The 27,708-nt window shown below is 40.3% G+C and overlaps 1 protein-coding gene across 1 annotated transcript; it reads right to left on the bottom strand.

Annotated features, from left to right (window-relative positions):
• Positions 1–76: 76 nt before the first annotated feature.
• Positions 77–27,708, bottom strand: ngfrb (nerve growth factor receptor b). The gene is made up of 7 exons (XM_028567784.1): positions 27,625–27,708; positions 27,343–27,513; positions 23,570–23,711; positions 18,484–18,840; positions 4,867–5,104; positions 3,982–4,142; positions 77–2,952 (listed from the first exon to the last, which is right to left on the bottom strand). Exons 2-7 carry the CDS (start codon positions 27,394–27,396, stop codon positions 2,609–2,611), a joined length of 1,296 nt encoding a protein of 431 aa, XP_028423585.1. The 5' UTR covers positions 27,397–27,513; positions 27,625–27,708; the 3' UTR covers positions 77–2,608.

The following is a 27,708-nucleotide window of genomic DNA, read 5'->3' as shown; positions in this document are numbered from 1 at the left end:
TCACCCTGTGTATTGTTGTGATTGGTCGTAGTGTTATCCAATTGCGTGCAGTGAGATTTTCAAATGCATGCTTGGTGCTGCCTCTTGAGTTGGGCCATTTTCATTACTCAATGCCAGACCCTTAATCTTTTAGATTTGGGTCTGGATTTCTCCCTTTTGCCCTTCTTACCCTTTTAAAGTTGGACAGCATTGATATTGTAACAACGTTCCATTCACATAGTACAGTAGAGCCTTCTATGCTCTAACTAAAATAAAAACTAGAAAAAGACGAATTATTTACAAGTTAAAAAACAACAACTAAAGAAAATATACTTACAAAAACAGCTAACAAACAACACATGTACAACATCAGCGGACACCTGAAATAGTTCTCAGGCACTTGTGATGCAAACAGACATAATTAGACATTTAAGTACTAAAATCTAGGACAATAAGAGAAACATAATACCATTTACAGTTGTTATTCTGTAGTTAAAATACAACAACCCTTAGAGAGTAGAGTGAGAATACCTTCATTTAAAGTAACACTACAGCATTAACTCAGTATGCTAGTGGTTAGTACCAATGTACAATCTGTAACTGAAAGTAACAGATGAAATTGGTGGTAAGTTTAGAAGAGTAAATTATTTGCTCCTTCAAATATTTTCCCCCACAAAAAGAAATACAAATAGGTGCGATCCTCAGTCGGCAGCATATTAATATCATCATAATCACATTTTTTGAAGTATGCTTTGACAAATTCAAACTAAAAGGGTGCAACATAACACAATGTAAAAAGCACATACAGTACCGCCATGGGAAGAGGAAGGCATGCTTGTACTTAAACAAGCTGAATGCTGGATCCTGGGTTTCACCTTTACATTTAAGTAATCCAAAACTTTTCCGCTTTCCCTCAGTCTGATCATCCCACATCCTTTGACTTATGTCTCCACTGACTTGCCTTTTATCCAGAGGTCATTGTTGCAAACAATGAGGAAACAAGACACCCTTTTTTCTTTATTTTCTGGCCCGCTTACCTTTTCTTATTCACCTGTCTGAAGGATTGTCAGTCGCAAGAATCACTGCTTTGGATAAACACAGTGTCTATAAAGGGTGCAATAATAATAATAAAAATTAATAAGTGTAACATTGATGTAACAGTCATTCAAGATACCCTGAGAAATTAAGCAAAAAAGATAGAAAACCCTGGACTTTTGTTTGGCATTCTGATTATTCTGTATGTTTTGTTTTTTTCTTGGAATTTGAGTTGCTAGTTTCTGCATGCTGTTTACTGTTAAGGTAGCATTTCACCTATAGCACACATTGTAAATTAAATTGATTTTAGACATACGATTACCATACATTGGCTACTAATAATGAGATTAAACAATACATGGTCCTCTCATGAAAGTGTTTTCATAAAGTATATGGCAGGATCTGGAATTTTGTGTGTGTGTGTGTGTGTGTGTGTGTGTGTGTGTGTTTTTACATGCATGGTTATATACTGTTGGTCTATGTGTGTATGTATGTACAGTATGAGTATGGTGTGTGCCTATGTATGTATTGTGTACATAGTTGTTACTTTTGAATTCCACATCCTTTTTCTGGGTCAGTATGATGGAGTCTGTGTGCGAGCTTCTGTGTTATGCAGATAGACCTGAGCACATAGAATAGTGTCTCATGTTGCCTCGTTCAATGACCTCAGACCTCAGACCACCTAGTTGGCAAAGTCCAGCCAGCAGTTCTTATAGCAATTGTCGGAAGAAGGAAGGGTCTGCAGAAACCAGTTAGTTGAGATCAATCCCATGTGTGCTGCAGCTCAATGTCTCACATATTTAAAATAAGAGCACATAGCTGGACTTTTGTTTTTGCTGAAAGAGATCAAAGTTCATTTGAAAAGCATCCAAGCATCCTTCCTCAGGTTGTCATATTTGCAAAGATCCAGATACTCCGTGGTACGCAGGCCCAATCGGGTAGCAGTGACAGACACAAGCCGTTTGACAACTTAAATGCAAAAAGTCTAACGTGGCATGTAAATAATGTCGCTCGTCAGGTATGGTCTCAAGACGTTTACTCCTCTTTGGTAGCATAGATTTGTAAAGTAACAAGGTACAACACTGGTGTATGAATGCTAAAAGCTAGGGACAAACTAACTATGAATGTTTAGGAATAAAGATGCAGCGGATCAAGTTGTAGGAATGAAAGAGCTAGGTATCCACAATAAATTCAGTTCAAAGCCCATTTCTGCTCTATGGTTAATAAAGTCAGAGGATGGTAATAGTGTGGGAAGGCAAATGGATATCCAGGCCAAAAATGGAATGATTATAGACGGTTTTCTTCCACATAGGCTTTACAGTGTGTGGATTTTAAAACGTGAGAATGAATGATTATAAGCACATCCAGATGATTAAGTGAAGAGTTTTGGCTTTATTAAGTATGATGATATTCATGCAGTTTTTATATCTCTGGCATTTTATTCCTTGATTAAACACGATTCTTCTGGACTCATGATATTTGACTGCTGGCTTCTTGAGGGAATAACTTTTAAGCGGTTCTAGCATGAATTATGTGGAGGGAGGCCATGGAAGAATATTAAGGTTAAGGTGGTTTGCTTACTGTTAAGTTCAAATCACACTACAGAAGTGGCGGTAGGCTTCGTAACATTCGGGCTTAGCACCAGACTCTGGGCGATGTCATCGCGGTTAATTTTGCGCAGCGCCGTGCACAGCGTGTCGATGCTGGCACAGTCCTTGCTCGCCCAGTCAGACAGGAGCGCGCGGACAGGATGCTCTTCCTGTTGGAAGGTAGCAATCCGCTCCTCCTCGTATCCCAGAAGGCCCGCCAGGTTGCACCAGTCACTGTCCTCCATGTGGTTGCAGTCATCTCCTTTGTTGCCCCTGAACAGCAACTTCTCCACTTTCTCTCTGGTGTGGAGAGGAAGGAGCAAACAAGGCTCTTCATCCATGGTGACAACTGCAGAGAGGGAAAACAAGTTGTCATTTCATTATTTGAATTTATATTATTTAGGTATGTACAGCTTGGTGTGATATTAAAATAATACTAAATCTAAATATGAATACATCTTCTAACAGAACCTCAGATCTTTTAACATAACTGAATTTTTTTATGAATGACTGGTTCACATAAAGGAACATTCTGAGAAATCCCTACAAATTGCTCTCTATGACTGAATAATATAATAACACAATATGGATTCTACCTACATCCTGTTCATGAGCTTTTCAATTGGCTTTAATTATTTGTAAAAAGGAAGTGATGGAGTATACATTTCCTGAAGCAGCAACAACAGTGTAAAAAGAAAGTACTGGGTAGCTGCATTGCATGAGCAGCAATAGCCTCTCTGGCCAACCAGTTTTGATGATTAAAACATCATGACAGGAAAATATGCCTCTGACTGTCAACAGAAGTCAACGGCAATGATTGTTTAGCACCAAAAATGCCTCCACACATTCCACCTATTAGCACTTTAAGATACTGTTCATACCTAGAGAGAGCTCTGCTAAATGCACCACTTTGTTTTTTTCCATAATTTGGACAAGCATGTGCTTTTAAAAGTCCTGAATTCTCTCAAACTGGTTTGTCAGGGCAGGACTGGAACATGCCAGGAGCACATTCTGCCAAAAAAGACAATGTAGCTCTGTCAGGGTTGTAATCTGTGTTTGCAGATTTGCTACAGTAAATTTGAAAGGTCGTATTTCAGATGAAGCTACGCAACGTTTCATTCCTGAGGGGAAATTCTTTCAACTGACGCGGTGGGATCCTTCAGGGTGCAGTCCTGTGTGCATTTACAGTAACCCATCAGATTTATTTGTGGATGAGAAGATCTCATTACCAGAGGAATTCAGCTCCAGATAACACTGACTTCTGTTCTGAAAGGTGCTTACGCCCAATTTAAGTCTGATAGTTTGATAAATGAGGCCTATTGCTTTTGTTGTTATTAAGGGAGTGGCCTCTGTTTAGGTACAGGCATCAGTGTGCTACCTGTATGTGCCCCAGTCTGGCCCTGCTGCTCCTGCAGACTTTGGCTGTCCACAGAAATGCCACTGTCACTGTGCAGCTTCTCTCCCTCAGGTGACGGCGTCTGGTTCTGGTTGGCTGTGCAGTTGTTAGCTCCTTGCTTGTTCTGCTTCCAGCTGTTCCACCTGAGTGACAATAAGTCAAGGAAAAAGGAAGCAGGAAATCAACAATACTGAAGAAACAGTTTGTTTCATGTAGGAACTATGGTAAAAATGAAATAGTTTCTTTATGAAACTGCTTACAACTAGGTCTGTGGATTATCTTGAGTAACATGATTTCTGGAAAGAAATGCTTTGACCACCACAAGCCGAGCGCCATCTAGTATTATTATATTCAAGAGAAGGCAGGCATCTCTGTGGCCAATATCTGGCCGTTAACACTCGGTAACTTGCACCCAAACAATCTAGATTGTAAATAGCACTGCAGGTAAGAGGAAACGTATGTATTTTTGATTTTGGGGTGAACTGCATGGGTTTCAAATATATATGAAGAGTGTAAATAGACCATATTGTGACCCACAGGACAACAGTGTGCTCTCATCCAGGAAAGCAGCAGATGGTCTCATTAAATATGAAACTTCTTTGTTTTAGTTTTTTGTTGGTTTTGTTGCCCATATACATTTTTTTTTTTTACTCAAACATTTTTTATGACACTTTTTAAATTTCTGCTTTTTTTAACATTAGGATACTTCTTAAAAAAAACAACATAAAGTTAAACAATCTGAGATTTGTCTTGCTTGTTTGTCTGGAAAAAAGGGGCAACTTCGAACTACAATATTATAATCTAGCAGAGGTCATCATTTCTTTTTACTGTGTGCTTTAACTTACATCATATTGTTTCTGTCCTCACCTCTTGAAGATAATGAAAGCCACGAAGCCGACTACAACAGCTGCCAGGATGGAGCAGTAGATGGGGATGAGTTTGATATTCAGATGGTAGATCGGCTCCTTGGAATCACCATTAGTGGTGGTGGTGGTGTCTGTAGGGCCCTCTGGTGGGAGGCCATCTGGTGGGAAGTCATCGTAGGTGGGTGTAGAGTTACTCGAAAAGGGCGTGGGAGACACTGCATCTTCGTAAACTGTAGGAGCTGTGAGAATTAACCAAAAAAGTAAAGTTGAGGCCTGTAAAACCAAAAAATAAACTGAAAGAGACTTGACCGCTATTCAAACAAAAGGAGATAGCGCAAAGATAAATTCCTCCAGGCCAAAGTTTGCCCCACCATCAGTAGCAGCAGATGGAGAAACATGTTGTAGACTCTTTGATACCCTGTAGATTTGGGATATTTCCAGCTTGAAGATATAGTTGGAAAATTGTATCCCAGATTTAAATATGGATACAAATATGACAGTAAGACAGATCATCTATCTTCAAGCTCCTATCATTTGTTTTGCCTCTATCCACCATAACCAGTGTAACCATAAATGTCTCACATGCTGCAAACACATATAACAAGCACAACCGCCCACACATTACATCCCACATCACTTGGTCATTTCCCCTCCTCCCCAGGTAGCCATTAACATGGGTAAGAGCAAGTATGTCCATCCAGTCCTGCCCACTTTCCTCCAACCATTAGCGCTAAGCAGTGATGTTGGCTCCTCACCGCGGATGTGGAAATCTATCCTTGCCTGTCACTTCTTTACGGTTAGTCACATCATAAACAGGAAATAAACCTTGTGGCTTCCAAGGCCTCTAAAAACCTCAGGAGAGCCGCTGAATGAGGTGAAAACATTTTTAATGAGAGCTTATTTAAATGGATGCACGGAGAGGCTGTAGGGCTTTCAGCTGAAGGAATTCTAAGGGTGTGATGTGATAAGTAGTTTATGGAAACACTAATATACTGAACATCCTATTAATATATTATGCTGGATGGCCATCATTCTTAATCCTTAAACTGTTAAGCCACAGATTTGTTTTTCACAAAAAATAAGTCTTGTGTCTGATGTTGGTGACGTATTACTCTAAGGCCTAACAGGAAAGACGTTGTCCAAATGCACTGTTGGCGGTTGAGTTGCATTGTGGGTTATGTACGCCAGGAAAGAAGACAAGGAAGAAGAATGTGGAATAAAAAAGATGATATCTCTGGTTCTGCTGCATCAGTTTTGATATATAGGGCTAATATCTGTGAATAAAGTGCCTAAAGCGTGATTTATGCTTCTGCGTAAAAGCCACCCTATGGATACGTACGTAGGTACTAGAGATGGCCCGATACCATTTTTTGCTTCCCGATACCGATTCCGATACCTGAACTTGCGTATCGGCCGATACCAAGTACCGATCCGATACCAGTGTGTCATATATTTTATTATGTTTTAACAATTGTATACTACTATCCCTGTATGGATGTGATATGATTTCTATCTTTGTTGTCTGTCTGGCTCAGGTTAAAATCTTTGTTAAACATGAACAAACACAAACAATGAATGCCACAGAACTTTCTTTATTATCCAGTTTGAACAGTTATAAGTTATAACAGAAAAAGAACATAAAATAAACTGCTTTTAAGTAGATTTTCTTTAGGGCTTTATTACGTGGTATCGGATCGGTGCATAAACTCCAGTACTTCCCGATACCATTGTTTAAGGCAGTATCGGAGCCAATACCGATATGGTACATGAAATCAAAGAGAGGGTTAACTTTTCCTGCTACAGATTTCCCACCGTGGTCAGAAAGCGGTACTCGGTCCGAAGCTAATCGCCGTCACTCTCACTTCTCCCTCTCTATACCACACACTCTCCACACACACAAATGCCGGCTCGACGCACACACCAATGCATAAACATCAGGCCACTTACGTAGGCTACGGCGAAAGCCCTGCAAAGCTCCGCAGAACCATGATCACATATCAAATTTCTTCCCGTCCTGTTCAATATCCCCTACAAACACAGACACACACACACATACACACACACACACGAAACCAGACACCATTCATTGACAGAAATCTTCTTTGTCCAGCACAAATGTCCCCTCTTCATCCTTCAATTATCTCTCTATCCATTTTACCGCTGGCTACATTTTAGCTCGCTCCTATCAGGCGTTTCCTCTTCTGTCAATCAAACTTAGGGTCATTTCAATGTCGCTTTTTTCTTTTATTGCATGTTTTTCACATCCTTGTGAGCACCTCTGTTGATGGGAAACACAACATCATTGTTGTCTAACCTTCCTGGTTATATCTTTTATTCATTTTTGTTCATTAACCATTTATGTCATCCATCCTTATGCCCTTAACTCTATGCATTACTTTGCTCTCCCTCTCTCTATGATTAACAGTTAAACCAGGGCTCTAAGTGCCTTTACTGAACCACTCAGTCAACCTCTCACATTGGATGGCCTCTATTCCCACTATGCAGAGAACCCAGTGGTTACTGGACTGCTGCTTTCAGTCAGAGAGTTACCATTGTTGAGACATTTTAATGATCAGCTCGGCAAAAACTTCCTAATGCTGTACCCTTAAGTCACGAGCTTCTTATACAAAATTAGAGATGGTCCGATACCGCCTAAAACGCTGGTATCGGTATCGGGAAGAACTGGAGTTTATGCACCGATCCGATACCGCATAATAAAGTCCTAAAGAAAATCATACGTTAAAGTAGTTTATTTCTGTTCTTTTTCCGTTATAACTATAAAAGAAAGTTCTGTGGTATTTCTATGTTTCACAAAGATTTTAACCTGAGCCAGACAGACAACAAAGATAGAAATCATATCACATCCATACAGGGATAGTAGTATACAGCTGTTAAAACATAATAAAATATATGACACGCTGGTATCGGATCGGTACTCGGTATCGGCCAATACGCAAGTTCAGGTATCGGAATCGGTATCGGGAAGCAAAAAATGGTATCTGACCATCTCTATACAAAATCACCTTCATCCAGAAATGAAATGATTGTTGAAAAAATCTAAAATAAATGTATGTATTAAAAAAATGAAGGAATTAGTGCACAGAAATATATGAATTTCAAGAAAAAAAGGAGATACAGTATGCAGCTCATCACATAAAACTAATGCTTGCATTACCAGGAGAGAATATGCATGCAGAGTATACAGACATCATACTGATTTAGCAAATTGTCATGAAGGTGCATGCTATTTTCAGACAATAATACGTTCTGTCCTGAAATGGTCTTCTATGATAGTCTATCCCTGATCCCAACACCCAAATAAGATCCACACTTCTCTTCACACCTCACAGTGCTTTCATATATGGTGTTTCCATTTTAAAATGATAGGAGTGCAAACTTAGATGCTCTGAGTTACTATCAAAATGTGTCCGTAGCTTGTCATTAAGATCATAAAAGTGTGGAACTGTCAAAATAACAGGTTCAGTCAACCGTAACTCCTGTCAACAAACCGTTTATTGTATTTATTGTTAAGCATTATTTGGTTGTTAATGAAATTACTGGAATTTTCCACCCGGCTTTGTCTGTTAATGATTAATGTGCGACTGGAAATCCGGGCACACGTGTACTTGCCAGCATTACCTGAGTAATTATATAGAAAGAACTTGGTGTTCTCATCCGAGTGTATATGCATACAGGAGGAGTGTGTGTGTGAAATTTGTGTTGAAAGTGAGCGTTTGTGTGTATGTGTGGGGTGCTCTCAAGCAGCCACGCCTGTGTTAAACTCGTCATTCCAACCTCTGGCAAACAGGTGTTGCTGCTGTTTCGACACCATATACTTTAAAAGCTTGCTTTGGAGTCAAACGGAAAGGAAGAGGAGAAGCTTCCGACACCAGCAAGGTTTTTTTTTTTTATATGTCATTAAACCTGAGCACAGTCGCAGACCTGCCCAGCCAAACCTGAAATGCCTTCACCAATGATGGACATTTTTAAATTAAGAATATTTTTGAAGAACGTTGTGCTTTTCTTAGATCCACCATCTCTTCCCTCTTTCTCGCACGTTCTCTTATTCCTATCTTACATGACCCATCTCATTTATCTGCCCACATGTTCTTGTGTGTGTGTGTGTGTGTGTGTGTGTGTGTGTGTGTGTGTGTGTGTGTGTGTGTGTGTGTGTTCTGCGGCAGAATGTGATCAGCACTCGTAGAGGTCAACCAGAGAAACCCGAGAGTGCAGAGGAGTAACTCCATCACTTTTATCGACCAGGCCACATACTCCGCATCTGTTCTCTCTGCTCTTTCAAGCTTTCTTCTCCTTCTCTTTCTTTTCTCAGCTCCTCTACAGCCCTTTTTCAGAACTGAAGTGGTTATAAAGTCAAAGAGATCTTTCACATCTGGCAATCTCAAAGTTGTTATATTAATGACTTATAACTGATCTATAAAGCATTACTAAATGATTTAAACAAAGCCACTAGTTACAATGTATACACTCATTATAATATTAATAATTATAATAGCTGCTGTATTAGAAGGTGGTACCAAACTTTGTTCTTTATTCTGAAACATGCTACTGTTGTGCACAAATTTGACTGTTCGGGCAAACCGCTGTAGCCTACTTTTGCTTCTTGTTTCTTTATTTTAAGACTTATAAGTGCAAATAAAAATACAAACCAAAAAATAATATAGGGTAAATATTACAGCCAGCTAGCTAATGCAACCCAAGTATTCATAGTATTATCACAAATAAGCAGAAAATGTAGAAAAGGGCATCTCTACAGTATATGATGTGTTTGCACTTATAAACTGTATGCCAGCCATTTTTCACCTTTGTGGAATAACACAATCCTAATCTCTGGAATTTTGGTGAAGAATTTTGAAACGCATAAATTGTAGAAAAATACAAAACCAGCTTTTACTATGACTGAAATAATGGATCAAATGAGCCAATAACACAAAATTCCATAAAATTCCTTCTTTACACCACATTGCAGTAATTCAGCTCTAGACCGCTATGGCAGATAGAAAGATGATTATCACTGAGAGAAAGTCTTGGCAGAGACACAATCCCCCCCATTACATCCTATAAATCTTCATGAGGACAAAACCTTGACTCCCCAAACAGAACTTTCAGCGAAGAATGAACGGCACGAGCGAAAGCGCAAGTGTTGTGGTCACCCTTGGACCAGAACAGCCCACTCATTCCAAATCGCTTCCAAAATGTTCCCCTGGAATGTCGAGGGGCAAATTCCTGGGGGATAGCAGGCGACTTCAGGAGACTGAGTCATTGCCACAAGGGGTCGATTCTTGTATGACGGCGCGGAAAGAGACACAGTCGACTTTAAAACGTATTTCATCGTTACAATGCTTGTACTGTGTGAAGCAGCGAGCAAAAGGGTTAAAGAGAGAAGGTCAAATGTGGTCTTCGAGCCCAATTCAGTGGAGATATAAGTCAGTAGATGTGTGGAGACCAAGCTATAGCCATACAATGAGTGACTGTGTAACACAAAGACTGTGAATTGTTTAGTCAGACTGGGCTTGGTCGACTTTTCACAGCTATTGATGTGGTAATGCTTTGGATGCAGGAAATTAGAAATGTCAATGGCATTTTGTCCTTTATCATTTTTCCCATTTGTCTTTCTCTCTTTATCTGTCTGTCAGATGCTTGCTGGAATTGATCATTAACTAAGCCCCTCCCACGCACAGTGATTGTCCAATCATAGTCCAGCAACTGTAATGGAAATATCCACGTTGAAGTGGTGTACATGGGGCTCAAGAAAAAGCAACACTAGATATTTAGATAGTTTGGAGGGTGGTGTCTTTGTTTTTCAGCCTTTGCAAAACTAAAATTGCAGGAGAAAAAAGTTTAGGAAACTCATTAAACTGTGTGTTTGTCTGCTCTAACATATGCTGTAATCATTAGCATCTCTAGTAAACCCAGCTTGCTACCTACAGTAATAACCCTGCAGTAGACAAGGAGCGTTTCATAATGTGGAGTTACAGGTGACGTAAAAACATGATGACATATTGCAAGCTTGTCCTGGACGCTACCATATCAAAGTTTAGGCTAACGTTAGCGACTCTGTCCTGCTCTTTATTAGATTAAGGGAAGTTTACACTCTAGCAATCAGTTATTTTCATCCTCATCCTAAAAGCCTTTTCTCTTGTAATGTGAAACCTGAAACATAATGTTGCGAACAATATAGCATAAATCTAGCCTCTTTCTGCTTGTCCAATATGTGAGTTAAACAGCGAAACAGGGTTATGTTGGAACAAAATAACATTACATTTTACTATATCATATTTATATTGGACTAAGTAGCTCTACACTGCAATACAAGAGCAAAGCTGTTTCTTCATTCCCACGTTTTCTACATACAGCATATTATTAATGTGGAGGATACTGACTTTTTACAAGATTCCCATTTTAAAATGAATTTTAAAACATTTAAAAAGTCTGCCAACGATGGCATTTCCAACTATTTATAGAGCTAACATTAGCTTAATTAAATCTAAAACCCTTTCCCTTTATGTTCTCCCTTCCTCTGTCTCTATGTCTTGATTTAGTTGAACAGGTCTGGCCCTGAGTGCTGTGAAGCAGATCACGCTTTCTGATTTCTGGAGGGCAACCTTTGATCGTTAAGGTCAACCAAACTCAGGAAGGAAACCGCTCCCTCCTCCTACTAACCTATCAATTCAATAACCAAATGCACTTGGACCAATCACCCTCCCCTCCCCCATTTTGCTTCCTCTTAACCGCACCCACTCGACCTTCATCCTTCCATATGCTGTCTCAGATCTGTAATGTTCAATAAGTCATCTTATTGATGTCAATCTGTGCATAGAAGCGGGAGTATCGGTGCACGTCTGTATCCATATGGATCTTCGTGTGTTTTGTGACTCACATTTGAGTGATCCTTTAAACTTCTTTTCGGTGCGTGTATGTGCATGAATAAAATAATTGCATGTGTGCTGCAAACCTCAACTTGTTGCCCCTGCAGCCACAGGACCAGAAACTCAGGCTGTGGGTGATAGGTCATCCCACATATGCACAATCCTGCACAATCATGGGTAGCCTACAATCTCAAAGAGGAAAAGGGTCAAAGAGTGAAAACCTCTGTCTCCCACTAGCCTTGAGGCTCGTAGCCAAAACCTAAGACTGATAAGAGCAGGGAGCGACTACTCTGTCAAACTCAAGCATTGATCATTCAACTTTCTTTAACCATGGTGTGAAAGGGCTTTGTCACATGTGTGTCAACATTGGCTGGCCATTCCTATTAATAGGGCATTTGCAAATAATCTCTCTCTGGGCTTGACAGTCATTACCCTGTATCCAATCCTATTATTAGCCATATTAAAACCCCAAATCCCGCCAGCGGGTTTTAAAAAGCATGTTTTGTTTAAGGGATCGCCAAAGAAAAACCATTTATCCTGGAAAGAAGCTGAAAAAAACAAATTGTTCATCAGATTCTTGTCTCAGTTGTAGATAAAAACAAGAAGGTAGACATGTTTGTTTACTGTGATGCATACTAGCTATGTGATGAAAATTCATCCAATCCACGACTGGGACTGCAAACAACAGCACTAAACCACAGCACAGCTTAGTGTTAAACAGAGGTGGAAGAAGTATTCAGATCCTTTACTTAAGTAACAGTACTAATACCACACTGCTAAAATACTCTGTTACGAGTAAAAGTCCTGCATTGAAAACGTTACATAAGTAAAAGTATGTATTGGTTTGTCTTAGCTGATTATAACACAGATGTTACTTCAGGGGTCATTTAACAGAGCACTAATCAACTGCACTTGTCTTAGTGTTGTTGTGACCCCTAAAAGGATTGTGGGGATTATGCCATGCTGTTCAGTGCACATCCCCAGAGGAAACTCATACTGCCTGATCTTCCCACAAAGACCCCTGTCAGCATACAAGCCTCCCATGACCTTTAACCTCTGACCTTGCTCGGCGGCCTGCAGAAGAGTAGAAGTCATATCACACTTCTTTAGATAAGCATCTTGCCTTCAGACCCCTCAACTCCGTGGGTCTACCGCAACAAAGTGTGGTCGGTAGAAGCATGTTTTACCATCAGAGAGATGAAGTGAGTGAGTTTTTTTTCCTTGTAAGATTCAAAATAAACCATTAATCCCTTTGGAAGTGTGGGAGGAAATTGGATTTTCACCCCACATAGCAGCTGAGCTTGTATCCACATAAAGGGGAAGATTCACCACAGGCCTAACCTCAAATATAATCCAAACAATAACTGCTATAAATCCAGCTTTCTCTCCAAATTTCACCTACAGTATAGTCAATGTGATGTTCTAGTTCCCTCCACCTTCAGTTAAACTATGTCTCCAATGTCTCAAGTTACGACTTGTCTTTTCACAGGCAGTGGCCTTCTCCTCTCTCTCCCTCCACCTTTCTGACTGCGTTTAGCCTTTAGGTCTGTGTCGCCCTCCTCCACAACACTAATGGATAAGGATGTCTGGCAGCACTACAGATTTGTAAGTGCTGATAACGCTTGTGCTTCGGTAAAAAGATTACATTAGAAATAAAGAGCACATGATTGGGTTAAAGTGAAGAATAAAATATGATGATGAAGCCCATACACAGTGAGCTGTGTGCCTGGAATCACAGCAAATTCACATTCATCATGAAGTATACTGCGTTAGTTATGTTTTAGTATTGGAGTTCTGGCTCCTTTTATATCTTGATCTTGGATGAATCATCTCTGCATCCTTCATTACAACCACACTTCTCTTTAAAACCACAAGTTGAATCAAGCTGCATTAAAGCGCCATCCTCAATGGAAGATGTTTTTTACAGCAGCAGGGCACTCGGTAGGAAAACATCAATACACTTTTTATTTTTGCTTATCAAATAGCCTATTCTGTTTGTGGTCATTTTCCTGGTTATTGTAAAAGCTGGTCAGACACCTTTGTGATTTATTAATCTTGTATGCCCCATTTACTTACACTACATGTTACACTACATCACTATGTGCACGTAATCAACCAATCACATGGCAGCTGCTCCAATACATTTAGGGGTGTTGTCCAGGTCTAGACAATATCCTGAACTCCGAACTGAATGTCAGAATGGGAACGAAAGGTGATCTAAGCAACTTTGAGCGTGACATGGTTGTTGGTGCCAGACGGGCTGGTTTGAGTATTTCACAATCTGCTCAGTTACTGGGATTTTCATACTTAACCATTTCTAGGGTTTACAAAGAATGGTGTGAAAAAGGAAAAACATCCAGTATGCGGCAGTCTTCTGGGCAAAAAATGCCTTGTTGATGCTAGAGGTCAGAGGAGAATGGGCCAACTGATCCCAGTTGATAGAAGATCAACTTTGACTCAAATAACCACTCGATACAACCGAGGTATGCAGCAAGAATTTGTGAAGCCACTGTAAAAATGTTGCCTGGTCTGATGAGTCTTGATTTCTGTAGAGACATTCAGATAGTAGAGTCAGAATTTGGCGTAAACACTTGTTGTCTTTACTACTGGGCAGGCTGGTGGTGGTGGTGTAATGGTGTGGGGGATGTTTTCTTGGCACACTTTAGGCCCCTTAGTACCAATTGGGCATCGTTTAAATGCCACAGCCTACATGAGCATTGTTTCTGACCATGTCCATCCCTTTATGACCACCATGTACCCATCCTCTGATGGCTACTTCCAGCAGGATAATTCACCATGTCACAAAACTCGAATCATTTCAAATTGGTTTCTTGAACATGACAATGAGTTCACTGTACTAAAATGGCCCCCACAGTCACCAGGGGTCTCATTTATAAAACTGTGCGTAGGATCCTTACTATAAGTGTACGTACGCCCAAAAGCCCAAATTGGCGTAGGCCGAAAAAAAGTCAGATTTATAAAACCGTGCGTACGCACACCTGTAAGGAATGTTCCCTTTATAAATCACAGATTGACAACAAGTGTGCGTACGTGGATCAGCCTCTTATCCCGCCCTGTACACGCCCATTTTTAACCATAAATAGTCAATGTAAAGCACCTCGTGAATGCTTATCAGTATGTTAATGACCCTGGCAGTTGTTCTTCGTTACACCGAAACATGCCGAATCATGACGACTGGCGGAGAAAACAAACAAACCTTTAAAAATCCTCTCAGACGACCGGGAATCGCTGTCAGTTGAATAATAATTTCGGCCTGTTGTCGCACAGCGTATGGAAACCGGATCTATAGACTACCTTTATTAATAAAATCTTCCAAAACAGCAGGCATTACGGCACTCGGGGACAGCTTCGATATACCAGACCTATATAAGATTTAACAGAACTATATATTATATCCAAACAAGCCTTAGTGATGAAGCTGAAGATTATATATAATATTTATTTAACAAAACACAGAGTGGCGAGGGCCTGTATTTGAACGGGATGGCACGGTTCCGTCCCTCTCTACTGGACCCAATTCAGTACATAGATCCAAGAGCGCAGCTATATTACTATTACAGCTACATTAGGGAATTTAAATCGGCATATGAGCCAGTCATCGTCATGGTCCCTGACGTCTCTTTTTCTCCTGATTCTTCCATTCCGGTCCTCCTGCAGGGCCAGCAGTGCCATGCAGCATTACGCACGGGTTCACCGCAGTATTTATATGTTTAGTCTACAACAATTTGTGATTGTTAACACCTTGCTAAAATCACAGCAACAACTAGTGGTATCCCCCACCCCGAGATACAATTTGAAATCGAAATGTAATAGGCAAACACACTTTTCTTCATGCAGGGTTTGTTATAAACAGTATTACATTTTAGACCGATAACAAGGACATAGAGTTTAACGATTGCGCGAGAGATTAACGGCTGTATTTCCAGACTTTGACATTTGATGATATATGCACAGTTTTAAAGATAGATATTTAGTTATTTACACTGTGTTCTGCAGTTATCTAATGGGAGGGTATTTGATGATATCCTTTATTCCATGTAGTCGGGCCATCTCCTACTCCTGCGCTCCGTAGCGGACAATGTGACGGCGAGACAGCGCCGATTAAATATTAAGAACAAATTTTCATTTAAGATTTCAGTTTATGGAACAGTTATCACTGAGTACAAGCGCAAATAACACTGCTGGATTTAATCTTCATAGTAACGTGGATGATATTGAGTGAAAAAATGTGCGAGGCATCAATATTTTTATTTTTTCTACTCTTATAGTTATTCCCATTTACTTTTTGCAGTCTGACTTCAGTTCACCACCTCACCATCTGCGTCGCCAATTCCTATTTTGTCTCCATAATGTGCGTACGCATGGGCCAGAGTTTGCGTGCAGGACCGCACATTCTCCCGTCAAGTTTGTTTTTTATAAATCACAACCTTTACGTGGGATGTGGCGTACGCACGTTTTCAGCCCCGTTTCGTGCGTACGCCACGTTTATAAATGAGACCCCAGATCTCAACCCAATAGAACATCTTTGGGATGTGGTGGAACGGGAGCTTCGTGCCCTGGATGTGTATTCCACAAATCTCCATCAACGACAAGATGCTATCCTATCAATATGGGCCAACATTTCTAAAGAATGCTTCCAGGACCTTGTTGAATCAATGACACAAATAATTAAGACCGTTCTGAAGGCGAAAGGGGGTCAAACATGGTATTAGTGGGTTTGACTAATAATCTAACTTCCCACCCACATGTCTAATTGTCTGTACTGAACATGTGTAAAAAGGAGACGCTGTGGTTTAACATACAGCAAGTCCACTGTTGTATTTACTGACCACCAACAGCTAGCTAAGCCCCACGACTGCACACAGCAGAACTTCAGAAGTCCCATCTTCACAATGAAGCCGTTAAACTCAGCTGATTCCTGAATGTAGTCGTACCAGTGGCTAATATTAGCAAGCCAGCTAAGACATGTAAATAAGACAACTTTGGAGTTACCGGGAGTTTCATTTCTCTTATTTGGTACACTAACCATCTCTCAACACCTTTAGTCTCTGTGCCAAGCTAACACATACCCCAACAGTCTCTCTGTTAAAGCATAGCCCAAATTGATAAAAACCCTTTATCAAACTCCCTGTAAGACCCTGAACAAGGCAATCCCCAAATTGTAGAACTAATGGGATCAGTAACAGTGGCAAATATGTAATCCCTACACTACTCATTAATGTATTATTGCCCAACTCAAACATTTGAACAGAAAGCGAGGTTAAAGAAATAAGAATATGGACTTGCAGATGGCTGTGAGGATGTGGACTATATGGTCTTTATGTTTTGCAGCAAAGTCAGTTTTATGACTATCACGTAACAATTACATTTGTAGTGCCTGCCCAATACAAATCTACACAGGTTTTACTGTCTGTTTAACTCATTACTAGCTCCTTTAAGTAGCCCCATGGGCTGAACTGAAAGCCCTCACAAGCCAAACGGGATCATGGGAGAGGCACAAAGGACTTCCTTTAGTCTTGCTCTGTCTTCATCCCTGTGATAACAACATCTTTCAAACCGCTGCCCCAACAGACTGCATGGCTGATCAACAGACTCCTTTTATTGTCATTTCACAAAAGCGTTGATTTAATCTGTGTGTCATCAGGTCATTGGAATGAGCAGTGACTGCAGTTATAAGGAATTTGTGATTTGGAGTGATACCCACAGGGTGCAATGATATAAAAGAAATTCAGAGCTCCGTTCAGAGATATGACCTCCTTCTAAACCCTCAACACAGAAAGAGTTTGGTCTTTGTATCTGTAGATGGGATGAGTCTGTGAAGATAATGAGACAAGCTTTGGCGTGGCATTTAGGTCTATGGGCCAACAATGTCTATAGTGTCACACTGAGATGATCTGATTATGTGGCTGACAATGTGGATGTCCAGTGCATCGTACTGTCCGCACAGTGCTGGACAGCGACTATGTGCTTACATAGATTCTATTCAGGCCATCATGACCCTGGGCGATGTACTCTGTCATTCAGCTTTGCTGGCCCTGCACAGAAGCTCATGATAAACTTTCCTAGTGTTATGATAGGGTCATCCCGCAGCCATTTACTAAATAGCTGAAAAATAAATAATACATAATACATCTCTGAACATAATACATCTCTTGTTAAAAGAAAAGAAATGTAGAGGAATTTCACTTTTCCTCCTGAACAATCCCATGAATGCCTTATTCATTTCTCTCTGCATAGAGTTTAGTGTTATAAGTGTTGAAAATGTTTTACTTAATGGCCTATTAATAAAGGGCCAATTGCAAAAGACAGGAAGATATTTAGGAGCCAGGCTAGCTGTTTCTCCCTGTTTCCAGTCTTTGTGTTAGCTAAGCTAAGCTAAGCTAAGCGGCTGCTGCCTGTAGCTTCATTTCTGCCGGATATTTTTAAGTGTGGTATGGATCTTATATTTCCGAAAATATAAAACTTTTGCTTTAGGTTTAATTTTACACGTACATTTTGTCACTTGCTTGTATCCATGTGGAGGTCCGTGAATTGCCCTTAAATTGTGGTGTAAAACCACAAGTGTGAACATGCCCACAGCACAGACACCCAATGTATTATAACCAGCATCATGTAACCAGCAACTCCATTTTGGAGTATATATCAGGGCCTGAATTTGGTACACTGTGACTTGATGTACACTTCACTGTGAACATAGCTAATCGTCTTACCAGGACAAACTGTATCTGTGAGAGAGGTGCAGGGCTGTAACACTTCCCCGTCATCACAGGTGGTGCAGGGGATGCAGGGCTCCCGAGAACTTTCCTGGTCCGAGTAGGTGTCCCCGGTGCACTCCTCACACATCGTGTCATGGTCAAACTCACAGCTGTACAGCATGCCCTGGCCTTCAGGACATTTGGTGCAGGGTTCACACCGCTGAGAGACCGTATTCATATAGTAGCTATAGTTGCAGACACAGGTGGCGTCATTGGAGTCTGTACAAGGCGCCTTCATGCGGAATGGACCTGTGCATACTGTGCAGGGCTGACATGTCTCTGTGTGACTGAAGTTTTCTGAGAAGGTTTCACCTGAAATGAGAGGGAAGAAAATAACTATTAAACCTTTTATCTGCCAGACTTCTGGTTCTTCAGCTATCCCTTTAAAAGCATTTGCAGTATATGCACAATCTTATTCCACCTCCAGGCTGTTTATATTTTCTGCCCAAAGACTTGTGTATTGAAGCAGAAGTTACATTTCCAGTCAGAATCAAAGACTGATTATGTCCTTTGCATAGTCAGCTTGTGGAATATTGTAGTGTACCTCGATCTAGTAGGGTTTTCCCATTTATTATTACATTTTCTTCACCAAAAATGTATAAATTCTGTATTCAAGAATAATATGTGTAGTATATCATTAGATTATATCATATGTGTGCTTGTTTATTTAGCATTTTTTACTTCTCTAAATCCCCTTGTTGTTGTTTTAAATGTGTGTCAAAAAGTGGAATTGTTAACCATGTTATTTCTCAACTTGGGAAGGGCTTGTTTCATTGAACACATTTGGATTCAGCTTCTAAAAGTCACACTAACATGGAAATTCAGTTTTAGGGTCAATTTCCCCTGGTGGATATATAATTGAATGAGGTCCCTTTGGACAAGAAAAGATAAATAAAAAAAGAATTATGAATAAATGTATAAAGCAGCAACATGTTTTTTAAAGGATTTTTTAGATGATAAACATACAGACATCACATGTTTCATTAATGATTTGTATACCTGCCAGATATATCTGCAGAGGACGCAATCCATATTGTATGTTTTATGGAATTTCATTTCGGTTGGATAGAGAACTGGGAAACACTAAATTATGCAACAGACATGTGTGTGTGTGTGTGTGTGTGTGTGTGTGTGTGTGTGTGTGTGTGTGTGTGTGTGTGTGTGTGTGTGTGTGTGTGTGTGTGTTTTTTTTTATTTATTTTGAGTTGATGAAGAAAAATCATCTTAAACTATGTCGATAATTTTATCAGCAAAAATGCCAAATATTCTCTGGTTCCAATTTTCTGCTTTTATTCGTGATAATAAACTTAAATATCTTTGTCCGTAAAGTGTTGGTCGGACAAAAGTATTCTGATACCATCATCTTTCTCTATTTTCTTCAATTTTATAGACCAAACTTGAAATACAAAAAAATTTATTATCATTTTTGAAATAATACGACCAATGTAAACTATGCAGATCTCATCTTTCCAGATCCTGTCCTGTTGTCCTGTCTGTTTGACATTCCTTCACCTGAACTAACCAACTATTCATTTCATTATTGATTAATCTGCCGATTATTTTCTCAACAAACTGTTTTGTTTATAAATTGTCATACAATTGTGAAAAATGTCCATCACAATTTTCTGCAGCCTGAAGTGACGTCTTCAAATTGCTTGTTTTGTAAATATATCAAATATATTATGATAGAGGACAAGAAAACCAGCAAATATTCACATTTTAGAAAGCTGGTTCCAGAGAATTTTGGGGATTTCTTTCAGCTCAAACTAAACTGAACTAAACCGTGTGTGGTAGGAGACAGGGGGGTTGTGTCTCATAGCATATCAAGTTTTCGGTCTGCATCACTGGCCCACCAACCACGGCGAACGCTTTGATTATGCAGAGATTAAAACAAAGATGAGGACAGATAGACAGAGAAACAGAGACAAATGGAGGAACCACAAGAAAGCAGAGTGTCATTTGAGATGCACCGTCTGAAATTGGTGGTGTCCAATGTGGGTCCTTTACATTTTTGTTTAATTATGTCTTTAAGGAAGTGGACAAACTATCGTCCAGCCACCAGTTCAGTTATGCACTGTTATCCCCCCTTACCCCATTTATCTCCTGCATCTCCTCTCCCTCTCTTCAGACACACACTCAGACTACCCTCACCCCTCCTCCCCACGAGTGCTCTCAGATCCATTATCATAATGCCATGCATCAATAATGCAAGTCAATACATTAATAACGCTAGCCTGCAGCATGGAGGGGGGGTTGAAGGAGAGGGGGAGGGTGGGCGATGGAGGCAGAGTGAGGAAGGGGGGTACAGGCGGTCTTTTCCTGGCTCAGCATATTGTATCACAACAGTACTTTTGCCTCTAGTATAACATTCAATCCTTTGTTTTCAACACCCATAAAAGGACTCCTGACTTTAACCACTCTGGCTACTGCCCAGCATAAGATGTGTGTGTTTGGTGAATGTGTGGGAGTTTTGTGTTTGTGTGTGGTTAAATGTGTGTTTTCGTGTGTGTGTTTGTGTATGAACCATTAGCTGCTGGCTGAGAAGATGTCTGGATTCCAGCTGTACAGTTATACTCGCTCTGTTTTATCTCCACCCATCTGTTCATTCATCCAAACTCCTCTGTGTGTTTCAGCTGGCCCTCCTTTTTAGCACATCAGCCAGGACCCTGTTAGCTATCTGTACTAAATGAAGCCTGAATGCTGTCTGGAAACTCTTTACAGTATAAATGGATGCTTGGCACATTAGATTCTATCAACTGTGGGCGACATGCCTGAAACAACACACGCAAAGACATATGATGGGTGGGAGTTGATGTTGGAAGACAATTAGGGGGAAGAATTGATAAGATGCAGTAGTTTCTGTCACATGAGTTTTTGTCAGAACCAGCTATCCTAAACAACCCACCGCTATCTGCTTAGCATTTCTTTTTTTCCACAAGTCAGTGCAGAGCGTGTCTGGCCTCATGAGTTTGAGAGCCTGTCACTGTTTGTCTTTTCATGTCTGAGCACAACAAGCACTGTAGGAGTGAACATTATTAACCTGAAAGCCTTCCTGTTGTGTGAAAGCCGAAACCTCAGAGACACAGCTTACTGTATGTCATTAGTTAAAATAATTTTGAGCTTAAGATATAGTTTTTATACAAATAGAACAATCGTTAATTAATAATAAGCAGTCCAGGGCTTATTTTTTAAATACAAGGCAACAATATATCATAAAGATGTAACTCATGATCTCACTTATAAAAACATAAATCATTCCTGGAAGCCCAAAGAAATACAAATTTAATAATTTTCTTCATGTACACATTCTGTGACTTCTCTCATGACCTAAAGTCTTAATCATTTTCTGACTGTGGGGCTTCTTGGCTTAGGGTTTGCTATCCTTCACTGACCCAGGGAGGTTTACAACCACTTCCTAGCCTGGACGCAGGAAAGTCAGGGAATTCATAGAAAACTCTGGGAACAGTGTAGGAACTGGCTGTGGACCAACCCTGGCCTCTGCAGGCCCAAGCTGTACTTTGACCTCACACAATAGAGTAAACTTAAAAAAAAAGAACTTTGAATGTTAATTTGTTTTACCGACACACTCAAGCAGAAGATTCTTTATATATCCTTTGGAGCTCTTCAGTCACCAGTCATGTTTACAAAATCAGAATCTCTGTGCTTAGCATCTGTGTGACATAATGTGTCTGAGGCTCTAAATATCTTCCACTGCAACAACATTTGGAGCTGGTCCCATTCTTGTATCCTCTCAATATCACTGTCCTCATAAAGTCTTACAACCCAGCACAGCTTCTCTCCCTACATGGTAAGGGCCATGAAGAGGGCAGTAATGCTGGAACACAGTTAGGTTTGGCATCTAGTTTATTTCCTGACATGCAGCTGAATAAGTCTACGGATTCACATCTAGACTCCAATCTGTATTATGTTTCAAACTGATGTTGAGGTCTATTATGTTGGGAAATCTAAAAAACTGTGACCTGTTTTAGCCACACTAGGCAATGTCAGTCAGCCAGTCAGTCAGTGAGTCAGTCAGTCGGTCCAAACTGAAATAATAATAAAGAAAGATAAGATGTATTGCAATTAAATTTGGTACAGATATCCACAGACCCCCCAGAGGATGAATTATATATATTATCAAATCAAAATTAAATTTGTTCAATACTTTGGTTTGTGACGAAACACATGTAAAACTAATGACATTCCCATCAGCCTCAACTGTACTTTCTTTAGTGCTTATCAGCAAATGTTAGCATGCTTACGAGCCTAAAATAAAATTGGGACCATTGTAAACGTGATACCTGCTAAACATCAGTATATAAGCATTTCCATTGTGAGCATGTTAGCAAGCTGATGTTAGCATTTAGCTTATCACACCACTGTATCTAAGTATGACCTCACTGAATCTCTAGCCTGGCTGTAGACTTGTCTTGTTTATGTTCCTGAATTCTTGAAGTTACTTCATTTAACATTCAGGTCCAAGAGTGGGATCAATAGTGCTAACTACAACCAATACTACTACCACCACTAGACAAAAGAAAATGATATAGCAACTTTACTATCATGTCATACTAAAACAAGATTGGTTGCAAAATATACAGAAACTATCATCGTCATGTCCAGATTTATTTACTGTTTTATAGGCCAGCAGCACGATTTTGGATCCTAATTCAAACTTTGCAGAAACATTACTGTAATTTACGATCCTGTATATTTCCAACTGCTGTTGAACTGCGTGTATTCTCCAGGGACAGTAAGTGCAGTAGAGGGTTTTTATGAGGAGGACATAACTTATAGACAGAATGTCATAGTGGCAGCAATCCAATGTTTTTGTGTCAGATGAAACACTAAATTACTGTTCAATACATTATGTATGTGTGTGTGCCATTATCTCTGCATTAAGACATGTGACCAACACAGCTCCTTTATCAATGTGTGTGTGTGTGTGTGTGTGTGTGTGTGTGTGTGTGTGTGTGTGTGTGTGTGTGTGTGTGTGTGTGTGTGTGTGTGTGTGTGTGTGTGTGTATATTGTGTTACTCACTGTCAAGGCAGGGGGCGCAGACAGTCTGTGTGACTCCACATGGTTTGACGACGCCCTCACCGGGCTGGCACTGCACGCAGCATTCTCCGCTAGTTGTATACTGGCGTGAAACACATTCCTCCTTATTTGCCAGAGCACCTACCTGCCAATCACCAGAGAGACCGTTCAAAATGAGGCAAGCAAAGTATAATTTACATTTAGCAGCATCCATAAGATTAAAAATACATTGGCACACAAAAAATTACTTGTTATTGTCTACAAAGAACTATACTTGATTTATGCTATGTCTAGCGTTGTGCAATGTGAGCTTTATTTTCATCATTTTCAGAGGCCTGAAAGTATTCAGTATTTCACAAGAAAAAGCAATGTCTTTAATCATCTGGGGTCCCTTTAGATTTATTTTGGAACCACTAAACTAGCGGTTCCCAGTGTAGGCGGCAGGGCCGTTCAACAGGATAAATCTAAGGGGGTGTGAGATGATTAATGGGATAAGAAAGAAGAAAATGTACATTTCAGCTACAAAAACTTGTTCATTGTTCTAAGTTATTTTCTTTGACCTACAGTCTTGTGAAATACTAGATATATTTTTTCTTAATCAAGCTTCAAAAAGTATTGAAATGAAGCAATCTGGAGGGAAAATCCTCTTTGGTCAAACTGCTTACAACTTGTAGGCACTGTCAGGTCGACAAAAATACATGCTTTATTTTTAAGGGTCACAAAGCAAAACTAACCTTATTTCTAATGCTGCATCACATTTGTGCATTTCAAGTCCAAGCCACACATCTAAAGTCACAGATACAGTAATAAAATCACACATTCACACCAGGTAACACTGGATTATGTCTTCTCTGCATTCTTCAAACAGTAACCTGTTGAGTGCTTTATGTTGGCTGTTGAAAGGTGAAAGATGTTTGTGCGTGCCTCTACATTTGCAAATGCATGAGAGTGCGTACAAGGTTGCACACTCATGCCCGGGCCTTGATGTTTCCAGGAGTCTATGTTTATGTGACCTTTTGCGTTATATCATACTAAAAAGTTTCTTATCTCACACCGGGTCTTTTTTTAATCTTCCGCACACGTCGATCTCAAAAACAAACCTTGATAAAAGCAGGGATTGCCCTCTGACACCGAACCAGAGGAATTGTCTGTCTTTTATTTTCTCCAGATACATGAAGAGGGATTGTTTTTATTTATGAGGTTATGTGTCTCTCTCACTGGGTGACAGACAAGCCGCAGATCAGAGGGCAAAAGAAAGCTGTATCCTAAACTTGTTTTAATCCCAGATTTCATTAAAAGTAGCCAGCGTGGGATTTTAAAGTATATTACAGCTGTCAGATGCGAGTCATTTTGCTCTTTACTGATTTTAAGTTTGGGTGTGTATGCATGCATGTGTGTATACTGAGGGGTTGTGTGAAGGTACACTCAACATAAATCAACAGGGTTCAGGTGTGTGTGGAATGCTGCCGACAAGAGAGAGGAGCTCTAAAAAAACATCAAGTGTCCCCTCAGGCACTTCTGAGTCAGCTTGCAGATTGTGTGTGTGTGTGTGTGTGTGTGTGTGTGTGTGTGTGTGTGTGTGTGTGTGTGTGTGTGTGTGTGTGTGTGCACATGTCTCCCCCTTTTGCCGTTGATGATGTCACGGCCCATTTGCCTTTAAGTCTCTGGTATTAAGTTAATCACGTTGTCCATGTTCAAGAATGTAACTTTGGCTTTGTGGGGAAACTTTTTGCTTAAAATGTTTCATGAGACATGCCTGATGATATCTAAACATTTCCTGAAACGTTCCTGTTTTTACGAAGACGTTGGGGAAACAAAAGCATTAATCTTATCCTGCAGAGAGTGAAACTCTAGTCTTGGTAATCCTCCGATGTTGTTTAGGATCTTTAGCCACTGAATATGCACAGAAATGTTTTTCATAAACAAATATTTCTTGAAAAGATGACTTGAGATGTGACACTCTCACAGTGCAGCACTTAAAATCATTCATCAGTCTTCAGAGCTTCACTGACCTTACTCTCCAGCACACTCTCTACCTCACACATACACCTTACGCAACAGGCATTCATTCAGAGATAAATGAAATCTGTCATCACACACGCTTCCCCTGAACTGCCCTCATATATTATATTGTACACACCCATCGGCACGCATATGTTGGCGCAAAACGCATTAACATCCTCACATGTGAACAAACCTGCTCCAAAATGTCTGACTGACACTTTTGAAATATCTCCAAGTTCCAGTGTTTAGCTTCCCTTAGTTCTTATTCTATGGGTGTGGGTGCAACGCCAAAGCATCTCAGAGACCAAAAACTCAGATTAAAGTGCAACACTATGAATGTAAATTGTGCATACAGATAAATTAGAGGGTAATGTGATTTGAGCAAATAGCTTGTGGAATGAAAGAATGTGCAACACTTAAGTTGCAGCTCGACTTGCAAGTTTCCTGTTGTTTTTTTTTGGATGGAAGTTTGAGGGTTCAACTTTTTTTCAGCCGATTTTCCTGAAGCTAAAGCAAGAAGCAAGTTGATGGCACACTCACATCAACAAGCACACACAAGCATGTGCAGAAGCATCTGGACACGTAACTTCAGAGCAACCAACCTGACTTATAAATGCAATTTTCAGTTGGGGACACTTAACCTCTGCACCTCAGCTGTCAGCGCTTGTTAAGCCATTATAGAGTTTGACTATACCAGCCAATAAACTGGGCCTAATTTTAATCCAGGCATGGACTGCTGTGGCAACAACATTGACAATGACATTGCTATTACCTAGCTAAACAACGCTGAATCATTGTCTCTTTTTAATTGAAAGGGAAAGACAGACAGACAGACAGAGAAGAAGAGAGGGATGTGAGTGTGAGGTGAAAGGAGAGAAAGAGTGAGGGAGGGATGGTTTGGGCTGTATCAATATTGCATGTGCTGAGCCAGCAGAGGATGCATACCCATCAGTGGAAGCAGCTGTCATGTATCAGTGATGCAGCCTGTTCCTTAACCAGGACCTTGACAAGCTGTGCAGCCCTGACTGGCCGTGTCTTGATAGAAGAAACTGGGAAATATATTTCCTTCCTGGGCCCTGCATGGCCTCAAGGGATTTAGAAATAAATCAGGGAGACTATCAAATGCGACTCTCCAGAGCTTGCAGCCTCTCAAGATTTCTGTTGTTGATTTCTGGTAATGGAGGAAAAACTACAGTAAATTCACCTCATCAGTTAACACATGGTTTCTTGGTAAGCTCCTCCACAGTCAGAGACCAGTGTGACATTGTTATTGTCCTGCCGTCTGAAGGGCCACATGTAACTGAGAAGGGTGGAACTACAGATCTAGCAACTGGAGCTATAGAGTGTCAACCTGAATGGCTGCTGCATACATCCGCACTGCTTTACATTGTCAGCCCGGGACTGAAGACAGGACAGGTGCAAGGACACAGACTCTTATAGTTTTAAGACCTAAAAGATATACTAGACATTTGTACAAGTACAAGTAGAGATCAAACTCGTGGAATTTAAACTGTCATAAAGTAGCCTAAGTTAAATCTCACTTCATGCAAGGAAAAGCCTGTAACTTTACAGTTTTTTTTTCCGGATGAATTTCCTGTCAAAACTTAATACGGTGCTAAAGGTTGGAAGGAGGCAAATCTGAGGAAGAGGGTCAAGTTTCTCAAAAACCACTTGCCCCCTTATTGGGATGAATGGATGCGCATTTGCGCAGGTGTTATCCAAGTTTAGCTGATGGCAACCATTTAACACACACTTTGTAAGGGGCTACTCACCACTCCAAATAACACTGCGATAAAAGCGGAATTCATCCTGTATCTCCTTTGCATCCTCACAGTAGGCTGAATCGAATCGGATCGGATGCGACGCAGCAAGATGCGGATCTCAGTCACTTCGAAGTGAAATAAACTCGGCTGTCATCGCTGCGCTTCTTTTGAGTTAAACTTCTAGAAGAAGAAATAAATAATAAAAAACCAAGTGTGTAGAAAAGTCGAATCTCTCAGTCCAGATCGAAGCTGTTGTTGCACACAGTCAGTGAGTAAACTCGCTAGATTTACCCATTGGATGTTCGGCTCTGGTGCGCTTTTCTCCTGGGCTCATATGACAGGCGCGCTCAGCTCAACTGCTTTAGGGAAGGAGCC

This window comes from Perca flavescens, chromosome 21 (genome assembly GCF_004354835.1).
Source record: "Perca flavescens isolate YP-PL-M2 chromosome 21, PFLA_1.0, whole genome shotgun sequence".
NCBI lineage: Eukaryota > Metazoa > Chordata > Actinopteri > Perciformes > Percidae > Perca > Perca flavescens.
Note: the sequence above shows the minus strand (reverse complement) of the source record. Positions and strands in the feature narration are given on the sequence as shown.